This window comes from Lepus europaeus, chromosome 5 (assembly GCF_033115175.1).
Source record: "Lepus europaeus isolate LE1 chromosome 5, mLepTim1.pri, whole genome shotgun sequence".
Lineage (NCBI taxonomy): Eukaryota > Metazoa > Chordata > Mammalia > Lagomorpha > Leporidae > Lepus > Lepus europaeus.
This window is the reverse complement of record NC_084831.1, coordinates 102,604,902-102,620,451: the sequence shown is the minus strand read 5'-3', so window position 1 is coordinate 102,620,451 and position 15,550 is coordinate 102,604,902. Positions and strand designations below refer to the sequence as shown.

General features: G+C 45.6%; 1 protein-coding gene across 1 annotated transcript in view; it reads right to left on the bottom strand.

Annotated features, from left to right (window-relative positions):
* The window catches only part of STXBP3 (syntaxin binding protein 3), a 67,882-nt gene extending 56,895 nt beyond the window's left edge, over positions 1–10,987 (bottom strand). The window contains exon 1 of the mRNA XM_062191877.1: positions 10,857–10,987. Coding sequence (XP_062047861.1) covers positions 10,857–10,905 — 49 coding nt within the window. The 5' untranslated portion in view covers positions 10,906–10,987. The remainder of the gene's footprint in view (positions 1–10,856) is intronic.
* Between the last annotated feature and the right edge of the window lie 4,563 nt (positions 10,988–15,550).

Here is a 15,550-nt window from a genome sequence, read left to right as displayed (position 1 = left end):
TGTAGAAAGGAGTCAGAGGAAACCACATCAACTAATATTATAGTACTAAAAAGGGACTTCCTTTAAATACTAATAAAGATTATTTGGCTTGTATTGATTCTCCAGCACCCTAAATATTGATATACTCTAAGGATTAATCCTTTTATCTTCATTCTGCTTATTCCCTTAAAAATGATTTATTTATTTGAAAGGCAGAGTGGTAGGGGGTGGGGTAAGTAAGGACATGGGCTAAAGCCAGGAACTCTATATCCAGATCTTTCACAGGGTGGCAGGGACTCAAATATTTGAGGCATCATCTGCTGTTTCCAAAGTACATTAGCAGGGAGCTAGATTGGAAGCAGAGCATCTGAGAGTCAAACTGGCACTCCCATATGGGATGGGGCATCCCAAGTGGCAATTTAACCTTCTGGGCCACAACAGACATCCCTGCCTCTGCTTGTTTTACACTCTTCCTCTGAGACCAGACCCATCATCAAACTTTCATCTTTTGGAACAGTCCTTCAATTTTCAACAGTCTTACAAACCTATCCCTCCAACTTCATTCAATAACACAATACAGGTTTAAGTGCCTACATGCCTCAAATTTAGATTATAAATTCCCTAAATATGGCCCTAGACTTTATTTCTATAAGTTTTGCTGTCATTTCTTCAATTATATACTATTTGATGACTATTTCCTCTTTCCCCTACTTCCAATCATTGGTATTGACAGTTCTGGTGTCTGCCCATTATTGTCCACTGCCACTGTTACCAGTACTGCCCTGATTCTTATGACCTCTCGCAACTACTTAGTACTTTCAAGGCTACTACAATAGACTCCTATCTGGATTTCCAGATTTTTTTTTTTTTTTTTTTTTTTTTTTTTTTACAGGCAGAGTGGACAGTGAGAGAGAGAGACAGAGAGAAAGGTCTTCTTTTGCCGTTGGTTCACCCTCCAATGGCCGCCACGGCCGGCATGCTGCGGCCAGCGCACCATGCTGATCCGAAGGCAGGAGCCAGGTGCTTATCCTGGTCTCCCATATGGGTGCAAGGCCCAAGCACTTGGGCCATCCTCCACTGCCTTCCCGGGCCATAGCAGAGAGCTGGCCTGGAAGAGGGGCAACCAGGATAGAATCCGGCGCCCCTACTGGGACTAGAACCCAGTGTGCCAGCGCCGCAAGGAGGAGGATTAGCCTATTGAGCCGTGGTGCCGGCCATGGATTTCCAGATTTCTAGCTCTAACTCTTTTGCCTTTACAATCAATTTTTCACACTGCTGTCAAGTCATCTTCCTGACACACACATTTTGTTTTTATCAACACTCACCTCAAAATTCCTATAGAATTCTGAATTCCATGTTCAAAATTCTCCACTGAATGCCTTCTAATAGCTAAATTGATCTTCCATTAGTCCAAGAGCTATACACATGGTCTAGTAATATCAATTATCCCATCTTCGTACATTTTGTTTCTTTGAAGTGCAAAAGGAAATATATTGAAAACTGCAATATCAAAGAGGAAGTGAAAACACTGAAAGGAGAAATGAGAGTAGAATCAACAAAGCAGTGTTCAGGTGTATTTTGGAGAACTATCTTAAGTCACAGAGAAATTATGGATCTTTTGTAGAGGTAAAAGGCCACCATTATGAAATTACCTGATGGTGATATAAAATTATCTGTGGGTGGGGTTTGGACTAGAGTCCCGCAGTGCTTTAAAACTTTCCATATCTTGATCAGGGTGCTAGGTTAAAGTAAAACATTCATCCAGCTATACCCTTAGCATTAGTGCACTTTACACTACCATTACACTGAATTAAATCTTAGAGTCACTTCTGTTCAAAATAAGAACAAAAAAATAGCTTCCTTTTGGCATTGCTTAATACTTGAATGAAAAAACACGGGTGACTGCTATTGGAGAGGGAGGGGGAAAACCTTCGGGACCGGCACTGTGGCGCAGTGGGTTAACGCCCTGGACTGAAATGCCTGCATCCCATATGGGTGCCAGTTCCAGAGCCCACTGCTCCACTTTCAATCCAGCTCTCTGCTATGGCCTGGGAAAGCAGTAGAAAGATGGCCCAAGTCCTTGGGCCCCTGCACCCACTTGTGAGACCCGGAAGAGGCTCCTGGCTTCAGACTGGCGCAACTCCGCCCATTGTGGCCAACTGGGGAGTGAACCAATGGAGGGATGACCTTTCTCTGTGTCTCTGCCTCTCCTCTCTCTGTGTAACTCTGACTTTCAAATAAATAAATAAATCTTAAAAAAAAAAAAAAAAGAAAAGAAAACCTTCTTTAACAGTGCCCCACTACCTAGGGACTGTCTAAATGATTCAGCGTAACATTCAGGACCCTTCATAATCTGGCCTTTTGGTCTATGTCCCCCTATGTTTACAACAAATTTCTTGTGCTCACTCAAGAGGAATTGTTCCCTTTGCTATAAACAATCACACTCAGTCACCTTGAAGGTGTGGCTCAGACTTCTTTCTGCTGGGGCAAAACCCTAATACCTTTTAAGATCATCTTCAAATGTCACCTCCTCTTTGGAGCTTTCCCTGCCCATTCCCAGAAAGGAAATAATTCATTTCTCCCCTCTTTCTCAAAAAAATGTTTCATAGTGCTCATATAGTACTTGGTATTTATGTACCTATCTGCTCCCACTCGACTGTGAATTCCAGGTGAAAAAAGATGGTAGATACTGGGCCGGCGACGCGGCTCACTAGGTTAATCCTCCGCCTGCGGCGCTGGCACGCTGGGTTCTAGTCCCAGTTGAGGTGCCAGATTCTGTCCTGGTTGCTCCTCTTCCAGTCCAGCTCTCTGCTGTGGCCCGGGAAGGCAGTGGAGGATGGCCCAAGTGCTTGGGCCCTGCACCTACATGGGAGACCAGGAGGAAGCACCTGGCTCCTGGCTTAGGATCGGCGCAGCGTGCCAGCCATAGCGGCCATTTGGGGGGTGAACCAATGGAAAAAAGAAGACCTTTCTCTCTCTCTCTCTGACTCTGCCTGTCAAAACAAAACAAAAGAAAAAGATGGTAAATACTTAAACACGGATTTCAATAAATATGCAATTTTTTTTTTTTTGGACAGGCAGAATGGATAGTGAGAGAGAGAGAGACAGAGAGAAAGGTCTTCCTTTGCCGTTGGTTCACCCTCCAATGGCCGCTGCGGCCAGCGCATCTCGCTGAGCCGAAGGCAGGAGCCAGGTTCTTTTCCTGGTCTCCCATGCGGGTGCAGGGCCCAAGGATTTGGGCCATCCTCCACTGCCTTCCCAGGCCATAGCAGAGAGCTGGCCTGGAAGAGGGGCAACCGGGATAGAATCCGGCGCCCCAACCGGGACTAGAACCCGGTGTGCCGGCGCCGCAAGGCGGAGGATTAGCCTGTTAAGCTACGGCGCCGGCGCAAACAAATTTTTTTAAAATTTTACTTAACAAATAAAAAAACAAGAGAACAGCATAAAAAAGACATAAACAAAAATATTACTCTATGCACATTTGGATTTATAAGAAACCTAAGAGTGGTTGTCTCTGGAGAAGGAGGCCAGGGTCTGCTTTGGGAGGAAGATTTATTTTATACTCTCCTGCTATCAAAGTTTTCTGTCACCTCAAGGCATTTTAAAAAGTAACTTAAAGTGTTAAATACAAAGATTTTGAGGGAGTATGGAAAATGTTGAGTCAATACCCATTGCTTAAAAAAAAAGGAAGTAGAAAATAATTTAAAAATAAAAAAGAAAGTCGAAGAATGCCAAATTAGAAAAATACGTCCAAATCTACAAGGGCACATCAAAAAAAAAAAAAAATCCATACATAGTTTTCTCATTAATATGTATTTTCCATGAACTTTTTGGAGATTCTTCTTATGCATGGATTTCAAAACTTTTTGTGCCCAAATAAAAACATCTTTTAATTCCATTTCTCCATGAACTTTTTGAGAAGTAGACACAGTGCAAAGGTCCATCCACTGGTTCACCTCCCAAAAGCTCACAAAGGCTGCAGGTAGACTGGGACTAGGCCTGGAGTCAGCAGCCAGGAACACGAACCTAGGTCTTCCATGAGGTTGGCAGGAACCCAATGACTTGAGCTACTGATCTGCATTAGCAGGAAGCTGGAGTCAGTGGCAGAGCCAGGAAAAAAACGGAGACACTTTAATGTATGTGTAGCCATCTTAACTGCTAAGTTAAATGTCTGCTGCTGTCCATGAACTTTTTGAAGTTTTGTAGTATATAAGGATCAGAGGGAAGTGCGAAAAAGGGAAAAAGCTTATGATTAAATATGGAAGGAACTGGCTCAAGTAAATATATTCTGATAACTTTTATTTAAAATCATTTATAATTTACTTAGATTCATTTTCTCCAAGGTTTCCTGTAAAATATTCAATATGAGTCAACACAGGTTAAGCTGCCACTTGGAACACTAACATCCCATATTAGAGCACTGGTTTGAGTCCTGGTTACTCTGCTTCTGATCCAACTTCCCGCTAATGCTCCTGGGAAAGCAGAGATGGGTCAAGTATTTGGGCCTCTGCCACCCACACTGGAGACCCAGTTGGAGCTCCAGGCTCCTGGTTTCAGCCTGGCCCACCACTGGCAATTGAGGTCTTTGGGGAGTGACCAGGGTATGGAAAATCTGTCTCTCTCCCTCTCTGTCACTCTTTCAAATAAATAAATCTTAAAAAAAAAATACCCAACAGATATGAATTATAGACATTCCATCAGACTACCACTTATAGTCAAAAGAGAAAACATTACTAAATAACATCATGAAGAGGGAAAAAAGATATCGGTGGTTTATACTTGCTTTGTGGTTGCTTTAATCACTGTTGTTTTGTTGTGTGCTTGTTTTTAAAATAAACTTCAAATTTTTATTTAAAACCTTCTTCTATCAGTGCTATTTTTGTTAGTACTTTCCTATAGCAAGCAGTGGCAAATGAGCAACAGAAACCTTCACTGATTGAAAATATGGGTATTATTTTTGTAATTAAATGTAGTCTTTTGCATTTGTAATATTGGTTCTTTTCAAGAAGGTTTTTTTTTTTTTTATCATTATTATTTTAAAGGCAGAGTGACAGAGAAGGAGAGACAGAGAGAAATCTTCCACCCACTGGTTCACTTCCAAGATGCCTGTAACAAATGAGAACTCAAGAGCCTGGAACTCCTATCTGGGTCTCCCACAGGGGTGGCAGGGACCCAACTGCTTGGGCCATCATGTGTTGTCTTCTCAAGTGCAGAAGCAGCAGAAGTTGGATCAAAAGTGGAGTAGCTGGGACTTTGCACTCCAATTTGGAATGCTTTGTGCCATAAAACCTACCACAAGAAGGGATTTTTAAGGTAGTCCTAAAGGTTGGTTTCCATTAGCAACAGAAGTCTGATCAAAAGTGGAGTAGCCAGGACTCGAACTAGCACTCCAATTTGGGATGGTGGTGTCCCAAGGGGTGGTTTAACCCTTTATACCATAATACCTGCTCTAAGAAGGGATTTTAAGGTAGTCCTAAAGACTGGTTTCTTCTCATGCATTAGGTCTCAACTCAGATGTCACCTACTCAGAGAAACCTTTCTTGATCCACTTATCTAAAGTACCTTCTCTCCAATATCACAAACAGAAATAATGCTTATTCTTTGTTTACTTGTTTATTTTCTATTATTTCCTGTTTGAATGCAAGTTTGAAGAGGGCTGGGAACTTGTCTGCCTTCTATTGCTGTATTCCCATAGGAATTCAATAATCTTTATTGGCTAAACGTGGGGCTTTAGGCAGCACAAAATAGGGAAAAACTGAGTCATTTATTTTTAACAAATATTAACAAGTATTGTTATCTAGCACATTTTCCTACACTGTTAGGAATTTAAAGCTCTATGAGATACAACAGCGGGCCTACCTTCAAGAAATTTATCAAGAGACTCATAGAAGGCAGTAGTGAGAAGTTCCATTCAAGAAGGTAAACTAAATGGTATAAAAACTTAAAAGAGGCTGGGTGAATATGAGAAGCCACCATGGAGGTAGTATTCCAGTTGAGCTGAAACTTGAAGCTTGGCTAAAAATTAAAGTCAGGGAAAGGGAAGCAGTTTAGTTTAGAGGAATGGAGGTAAAAGCCTTTAAGAAGAGTAAACAGTAAAGACAGAAAATCTAGATTATACCAGTGAAAGTAGATAAGAGTAACAATGTAGGCTGGGGCCAGTTATAGTCTATCTTCAAAAACAGACTGTCTGAAATGAGCTTTAGGCAACTGAGAATCTGCAGATTTTCAGTATGAGAACCGTATGATCACAGTGCAGTATTATCACAGGAAAATGATTCTGGCAGCTCTTTGCTAGATGGATTAGAATGAGAAAGAGCAAGAACTTGGACACTCAAATCAGTCAGGAAGCTACTGTGACAGACCGGGTCTAAGGTAAGGCCTGAAAGTAAATAAAGTTTAAACATTATGGAAAGCCACAGATGGACATACATTAACTCTTCAAAGATCTACTGTGAATCCTAGGTCTGTATTTAATAGCTGTATTAGACTTTTTTTTCTTTAAGTGTTAATAAGATGACTTGCATATAATTCACCCACTTAAACTACAATTCAGTGGTTTTTCAGTATATGCACAGTCATGCATCCATCACATTACCACAATCATTTTTAGAACAATCTTACTTCTCCATAGAAGTCCCTTTCCTCCAGTCTCCTCATTCCCAAGACACAGACAACCACTTTCTACTTTCAATCTCCATGGATTTATCTATCCTGGAATTCCATATAAATGGAGTCACACAATGCAGTCCTTTGTGACTAGCTTTTGCTTAGCGAATGTTTTCAAGATTCAGCCATGTTATAGACTGTGTTAGTGCCTCATTCCTTTTTATTGCCTTTATCTAGCCACTCTTCAGTTCATGGATAGTTCCACTTTACAACTATTATGAATAGTGCTGCTATACTAATAGCTATACCAGTTTTAATATCTACAAACTAGATATTCTCATGAAATTTAAAATATCTAAAGAATACAAGTGAATGGCATTGAGTAAATGTTTAAGAAATATTAGTTAGGGGCCGGTGCTGTGGCGCAGTGGGTTAAAGCCCTGGCCTGAGCGCCGGCATCCCATATGGACACTGGTTCTAGTCCCGGCTGCTCCTCTTCCAATCCAGCTTTCTGCTATGGTCTGGAAAAGTAGTGGAGGATGGCCCAAGTCCTTGGGCCCCTGTGCCCATATGGGAGGCCCAGAGGAGGCTCCTGGCTCCTGACTTTGGATTAGCTCAGCTTCGGCTGTTGTTGCCATCTGGGGAGTGAACCAGTGGATGGAGGACCTCTCTCTCTGTCTCTTCCTCTATGTAGCTCTGTTTTCAAATAAATAAAATAAATCTTAAAAAAAAAAAAAAGAAATATTAGTTCCAGGGCAAGCCCTGTGGCACATTGGTTAAGCTGCCACCTGTGATGCTGGCATCCCATATGAGCACGGTTCAAATCCCAGCTGCCCCATTTCCGATCCAGCTCCCTGCTAATGCACCTGGAAAAGCAGGGAAAGATGGCCCAAGTGCTTGGGCCCCTACAACCACGTGGGGGACCCAGATGAAGCTTCTGACTCCTGGCTTCCACCTGGCCCAGCCCTGGCCATTGGTGCCATTTGGGGAGTGAACCAGAAGATGGAAGATCTCGCTCTCAGTCTCTCCCTCTTTCTCTGTAACTCTGCCTTTCAAATAAATATTTTTTAAAAATATTAGTTTCCAGCCGCCGCTGTGGCTCAACAGGCTAATCCTCCGCCTAGCGGTGCTGGCACACCGGGTTCTAGTCCCGGTTGGGGCGCCGGATTCTTTCCCGGATGCCCCTCTTCCAGGCCAGCTCTCTGCTGGGAGTGCAGTGGAGGATGGCCCAAGTGCTTGGGCCCTGCACCCCATGGGAGACCAGGAGAAGCACCTGGCTCCTGGCTTTGGATCAGTGCGGTGCGCTGGCCGCAGCGCACCAGCCACGGCGGCCATTGGAGGGTGAACCAACAGCAAAAGAAGACCTTTCTCTCTGTCTCTCTCTCTCTCACTGTCCACTCTGCCTGTCAGAAAAAAAAGAAAAAGAAGAAAAGAAAAAAAAAAATTAGTTTCCTTCTCTTTATCTACTGTGATTTGCAGGTAAATCAAATGTTCTTAAGTTATTTCGCTTTCTAGCCTCACCTAACTATACTGTCTTCAATCTATCCTAACAAAACCTTGTTTTCAGTCAAATGAATAATTCGCCTGTCTCATCGAAGATTCCTTTAACATTTCTTTCAGATGCTTTCATCTTTTTCTGACAGAACTCAAAGGCTCTCTTCTCAATATACACAAGGGTACTTCAAAAATTCCATGAAAAAAATAGAATTAAAATATGGATGTATCCTGGACACTCAAAAAATTCTTGAAAATCCACATATAGTTTTTTTTATAATATGTATTATCCATGAATTTTTTTTTTTAAAGATTTATTTTATTCATTTGAAAGAGTTACAGAGAGAGGTAGAGATAGAGAGGAAGGTCTTCCATCCGCTGGTTCACTCCCCAGATGGCCGCAACGGCCGGAACTGGGCAGATCCAAAGCCAGGAGCCAGGAGCTTCTTCTGGGTCTCTCATGTGGGTGCAGGGGCCCAAGTGCTTGGGCCATCTTCTACTGCTTTCCCAGGCCATAGCAGAGAGCTGGATCGGAGGAGGTGCAGCTGAGACTAGAACCAGTACCCATATGGGATCTGGCACAGCAGGTGGTGGATTAACCTACTGTGCACAGCGCTGGCCCCGCCAAATGTTTTAAAGACCTTCTTATGCACTGATATAAAAATTTTTTTGCACTAAAATAAACTTACCTTTTAACTCCAATCCCCATAGACTTTTTCAAGTTACTATATATGCTTTACTCAATAAATGCTGAATATTATCCTGTCTTGGTTATGTTTTCATTTACACAAAGAACCAATAGGACTTCTTTTTACAACCCTTACAACTTTTCCTCTCCATTCAGTCTCTCTCTTTTTTTAAAAGATTTATTTATTCGAAAGGCAGAATTACAGAGAGGCAGAAGCACAGAGAGAGAGATCTTCCATCCACTGGTTCACTCCCCAGATGGCCGCAAAAGCCGGAGCTGAGCAGATCCAAAGTCAAGAGCCAGGAGCTTCTTCTGGGTCTCCCACGCAGTGCAGGTGCTCAAGGACTTAGGCTGTGTTCTACTGCTTTCCCAGGCCATCGGCAGGGAGCTGGATCGGAAGTGGAACAGCCAGGAACCAAACCCATGCCTATATGGGATGCTGGCACTGCAGGCGGCAGCTTTATCCACTACGCCACTGCGCCAGCTCCTAGTCTCTGTCTTTACTGTACACTTTATCTGGGTAGCCTGGTGGTACTCAGGTTAACAACACAAGATGGACATTTTGTTAGTGCTATACTTTCCCTCTTGGCTTGCTTCCATGCTACTAAAAATGACAGCATTATTATCATTAACTTTTTTCTCAAAAATGCTGATGTAAAGCACTATGTTTAATTTGGATTTTATACAATTTGTTACTTATTTTCACATAAATGTACGTAAACACCATTGTGATTTTAAACACTTCCAATATTTAAAATTTTCACTTATTTGTATCTGAGATGGGGACAGCTGTCACTGCTGGTTCATTCTCCCAAACTCCTGCAATGACACAACTCAAGCTGGGAGGACTCAGCCCAGGTCTCCCAGGTCAGTGACTGGAACTCAATCACCAGCCATCACCAGCTCCTCCCCGGGGCCTCCAGAGCAGAAAGCTGGAGTCAGGAGCTAGGAATCTCACCCCGGCACTCTGATGTCCGCAGTGGGCGGCTTAACTGGCACCCTGGCCACTAGGCTAAATATCCACCCCTAAACAAAATGCTCATCCTAAAATGCACCACCTTTTGAAAGGCAACATATCTTTCGTTGCTACCTTTTCACCTATTCATAGGCTTACTCAGGGCCTGCTATTTGTTAAGCTCAATCCCAGCTACTGATGGGGACTTTTAACTTTACAGAAGCACTCCACAACTCCCAGGAGTCTGCTACCCGAATCACTCCTGCTCTTTGTTCAACAAGCTGCAGTAAGAAAACAGTAATTAGATGTCACTCCCTTCCCACTACTAGCCCATAATTATTTGGAACGCAGCGATGCCAAACACCGAAGGTTCTTCCTGGGCAGCGTCTTCATTCCCTGTGCTCTGCCAGAGAGAGATTTCTATGAAAGTCGGCGAGGACTCGGGAGCAACACGTACTACAGTCCCAACAGCAGGCAGCGGCCCGGGAACGCACAGGGAAAGGGGAAGGCGCAGCCCCGCCAGGCTCCGCTGGGAGCTGTCACGGCTCAGACAACCATGCCAAGGGGCCTTGCTCCAGAACTACTTAGAACTACTCTTCGGGATGACTGCAAGAGGGTCTTAAGTTTAGCTGAAGTTGCTTTAAAAAAAAAAAAAAATGACGCTTGTGAAACCCTCAATGCCCACACGAAAAAGCAGCCTCTGAAACTCCAGTGCAGGGGAGGAGGTGGGGGAGGCGGGAGAGGGAAACACAGCCCAGATTGTGGACGGTGGAGAGGCAGAGAGACATCTCCGCCTGGCGGGCTCCGGCCGGGGCCGCGGAAGCGAACGCCGGGCCCCGGGCGGGTCACCCAGGGCGGGGCTTCGGTGCCCGAGCCCGGCCGCGGCCAGCGGGTGCCCGGCGCCAGCCAGAAGGCCGCGTCCCGCCCTGCCGCACCCCGCCCATCCCTGCAGCTGGCCAGAAACGAGGCTGGGGAGGAAGGCAGGAGGAAGTCTCCACAGGGACGCAGGTCCCAAAGCAACAAGTGCCCGCCGCGGCTGCCCGAGAGCCTGCCGAGCCGGGGCGGAAAAGCAAGGCCCGGCGCGGCGGCCTCCTGGGCCTTCCCTGGGCTCAGCCCGTACCCCGCCGCACTCACTCTGCCACACGACGCTCTTCAGACCCCGTTCCGTCGCCAGCGGCGCCATCTTTCCAACGCTGTGGAGCAGCAGCCACGGACGCCCACTTGCCACCCACTTCAGCCGTGAGAGCGGCACTCAGGGCGGCCCCGCCCCCCGCCGCCGCGGAAGCCCCGCCTCCCCCGCGGGCCGCGCCCTCCGGTGACGTCACGCGCAAAAGCACGGGGATTCCCGCCCCCTCCTGAAAGGAGGCTGCGCAGTGCGGGTGGAATCGCCACGGGCAGTGTGGCTCCCCCTGGCGGGAGGCTGCGGTCACCCACGGTTCATCGTCTGGCGAAGTTGAAAGCGAAACATGGCAGCGGATGTGAGGGGCCAGGGTCCGTGAAATTCCAAACTCCCACGTACGTGAAGCAGTGGGAAGCCTTCGCCTTGCAGAAGAATTCTTCACCTGGCGAAGCAGCTCACAATAGACTTCACTCAGTAGCCAGCTCGATCGCCGAATGGAAAATTTACTACCCCTCCCCCCGGAAAAGTTTATTTTATTCCTTTTTCAAAGTTGCAGTCACTGTGTAGAACCTTAGGGTTGTCTCCAATGTGCCCAAAACTATGCTGAACTTTCTGGTGAGAGATCCACTTCTTTCTCTATCATCTAATTAAAGAGCACAATTTCCGGCATGTCATAGGTAGTCAAAAGTTGATTGAAAAACGAATACCTTAGGGATACAATGTAAATGAATGAACTAATATAGCAATAATCATCCTTCAACAAGTTTGTGCAACAAATATAAGGGAGAGGCTATCAATACTGTAGGATCCAAGATTACCGTTGAAAGCTGATTCACAGAGGTGGTTTGAGCCCAGAAAGTTTAGGCAGAGATCTGTTTACTGAGATGGTTCTTTTCGGACTTGAAATCGAAGCAATCAATCACGAGTTTGATCAGCTGAGTTGCTGAGCACCATGTGATATAACCATCAGGGACATTGGTGGAAAGTAGGCTTTCCTGGAGGGAATCTTTGCCGGTTCGAGTTGGAAACATAGGGAAGTGGAAATGGTTGGTCACTGCTAATGCTATAAGAATGTGTAAGTGGATTACTTCATTTATCCTCAGAGCAACACTTGTAGACAAGGAAACTCTGCTTAGTCAAGTTAAGTAACTTGCCAAAGATGCACATTGAGGGAATGGCTTGGCCTGCCCAGAAAGCAGCAGAGCAGTATGTGGGATATCCTGCACTTTTTAGGAGGGAAAATGAGACTGGGGAAGAAAGACAACCATCAAATGGGCTCCGGCACAACCTCTTGCATGAATGCTTTTTCTGTTGGACAGTGACTCTAAATGGATTCAGTTGCTCAGAATTCTAAACAAATGCTCACATTAGTTCCCCTGCCTTTTCCTGTCAAATCAGGTTCTGCTTAGCACAGCAGAAACGACATGACACTGGAGGCTCTCCCCTCTCAGGTGGAGCTCCTCTCCCTGGAGGGCCAAATCAAGAGAGCAGGGTGAGGGGGGTGAGCTGCCAGTGTCTTGTCCATGAGGAGGAGGACAGATGCCAGGAGTGACACAAACAGGGCCTTCGGGGGTGGAAGTCTGACCCCAGTCACGTGAGGTTCAGTTGTGGTTCCTACCCCTAAAGGCCAGGGCAAGTGGGATGGAAAGTGGAGCAAGCTGGGGCTTTTGCTGCACCCACATACAGGTCCACGTTCTCAAAATTCTGGCCCTGCCGCTGTCCGGTGGTGTGACTTTAAACATCTCAGCTTCATTGCACTTAATGTGCTGAATATAAATCTATTCTCTGAAACATCACAACGAACCAGCAGGGTGACCGTCGTTATTGCCATTCTACAGATGAGAAAACTATGACTCAAAGAGGCTAACCCATGTAAAATCTCAGGGCCAGCATCGTGGTGCAACAGGTTAAGCCATAGCTTATGATGCCATTTCAAGTCTTGACTACTACTCTGCTTCTTCTTCATCTTTTTTTTAAGATTTATTTATTTATTTGAGAGGTGGAATTATAGACAGAAAGAGGGAGAGAGAGAGAAAAAGGTCTTCCATCCGCTGTGTCACTCCCCAAATGGCTGCAAAGGCAGGAGCTGGACAGATCTGAACCCAGGAGCCAGGTGCTTCTTCAGGGTCTCTTCATGTGAGTGCAGGGGCCCAAGTACGTGGGCCATCTTCCACTGCTTTCTCAGGTCAAAGCAGAGAGCTGGATAGGAAGAGGAGTAGCCAGGACATGAACGAGCACCCATGTGGGATGCCAGCACTGTAGATGGCAGCCTTTACTTGATACGCCATAGCACCAGCCCTGGGTACTCTGCTTCTAATCCAGCTTCCTGCTAACGTGCCTTGGAAGGTAGTGAAAGATGGCCCAAGTGCTTGGGTCCCTGCCACCCACGTGGGCAACCAGAATGGAGTTCCTGGCTGCTGTCTTCAGCCTGATCCAGACCTGGCTGTTGCAGCCATTTGAAGTGTGAACCAGTAAGTGGGAAATCTCTCTCCCTCTGCCTCTTTGTTTTTCTGCCTTTCATATAAATAAATAATAAAAATTTAAAATGTTGTAAAATCTCAAAGTGAGTTAAGCTCTGGTTGCATCTGGCTCCAAGTCCATCACCCTTATACTATTGTGCCATATCGCACGTCTTCCCATGCTCCCCCGGCGTTGCATAACCTTCCTGAGCTGTTTCTCTAAGTCTTCTTACTTTGCTTGCCTAACCAAACTGAAAACTGAACTTGGATTCCCTGAACATGACACAGCAAAATGAAGGGCAAGATCCACCAACGTTGGCCGGAGATGCAAAACTGCTTTGTATAATTCACAGAGCAGATGATAAATAGTCAAAATAACTGAGGGCTGACGATGCAAGTACTCGCATGAAAGCAAATTACTTCCTTGCTTTCTTATTCCTGGGTCTTGTTCATTAATAATAAATGATGACTTAATCATGATGACATGGAGAGATATTTTCCATAAAGATATCACAGACCAGCAGGTCTAATCAATGCTACTTAACTTATTTGCCTCCCAGCAGTTTCAGACTGGTCAATTGTGTGGATGTGAGGGAGCCACTTGACCTTTCTAAGGGGATAACACCATCCCCTAGCTTTAGGGTTGTTATGAGAATGAAATGAGCGAATTGAAAGCACTTATGCACATTGTAAGTGGTACATAAACTTCAAATAACCTGGTTTGCTTTGGGGATAGGCATTTGGTCCAGAAATTAAGATGTCTGTGTCCCATTTTGCAGTGCCTGTGTTCAGAACCTGGCTCTGGCTCCTGACTGGAGCTTCCTGCCAATACAGACCCTAGAAGGCAGCAGTGATGGCTCAAGTCATTGAGTCCCTGACACTAAGATGGAAAGTCTGGATTGAGTTCTCTGCTCCCAGCTTTGGCCCAGCTCAGTCCTGGCTACTGTGGGTATGTGGGGAGTAAACTAGTGGATGGATACTGTCTCCCTCTGCCTCTCAAATAAATAAATTATCACATATGCTCAAAGAAGCTTGGCCTATCAACCAAACTGCTTTCACTTTCACCCTGTGAGGACCACATTCTGAAGAATGTAGCTCAGCCTTAGATAGCTAGCTAAGCAGCTGGCTAGTTCCTTTTCTGTGCCACAAATGCTTGCAGAGTGTGGGTGAAGAGGCCCCAATTCTCTGGTGTCCTAGGCCAAGGGATCCACTGGACATCCTGCCCCTCTGTTCCTGTGCACCAAGACACAACTCTACTAACAGGGCCCACTTTGCTGGCACCTAGGCTCGGCACAGAGTCTCCTTTGGACTCTGGATCCAGAATGTTCCCCCAGCTCTGCACCATGATGGTTGCTGTCCCAGGGCACAAATCTGCTCTGAACCCACCACCCCAGATCTCACCATTCTTTCCTTGTAGACTACATGCAACATCTTTTCCTGATTGCTTTAAAATTAAGTTGTATTTATTTATTTGAAAGGCAGAATGACAGAAAGAGAGGGAGAGAGAGAGAGCTTCCATCTGCTGGTTCACTCCCCAAATACCAGATATAGCCTGGTCTAGGCCAGGCCAAAGTCAGGAACCAGAAACTCCATTCAGGTCTCCCAAAGGGGTAGAAGGAGCCCAAATACTTAGGTCATCACATGCTACCGCCCAGACACATCAGCAGGAAGCTGGATCAGAAGCAGAATTCGAATTCAATCCCATGTACTCTGATACAGTATGCTGGTGTCTCAAGCAGCTGTTTAACCCACTGCACCACAACACCTACTCTGAGGCCTACAGCTTTTCAGCCTCTTACCCCTGAAATTTTGCATACAAGAGGAGCTCACCAAGACAACACTTTTAAGGTTCAAAACTGGCCACATGTCAGAATCATGAGCTTGTTAAAAATACATATTCCCACCCTGGTCCAGACCCACTGACTTCAGATCTCCAAGACTAAAACCTGGGTTTCTAGATGAGTAACGAGATACCCTGAGAGTTGCTGATGCACTAACTCAATCCCTACTCCCTCACTAGTGTTTAAGAACAGAGGGCTGGGACCGGTGCTGTGGCATAGCGTGCAAAGTTGTCACCTACAGTGCTGGCATCCCATATGGGCACTGGTTTGAATCGTGGCTGCTCTACTTCCAATCCAGCTCTCTGCTATGGCCTGGGAAAGAAGTAGAAGATGGCCCAAGTGTTTGGGCCCCTTCACCCACATGGGAGACCCAGAAGAAGCTGCAGGCTCTGGCTTCAGATTGGCCCA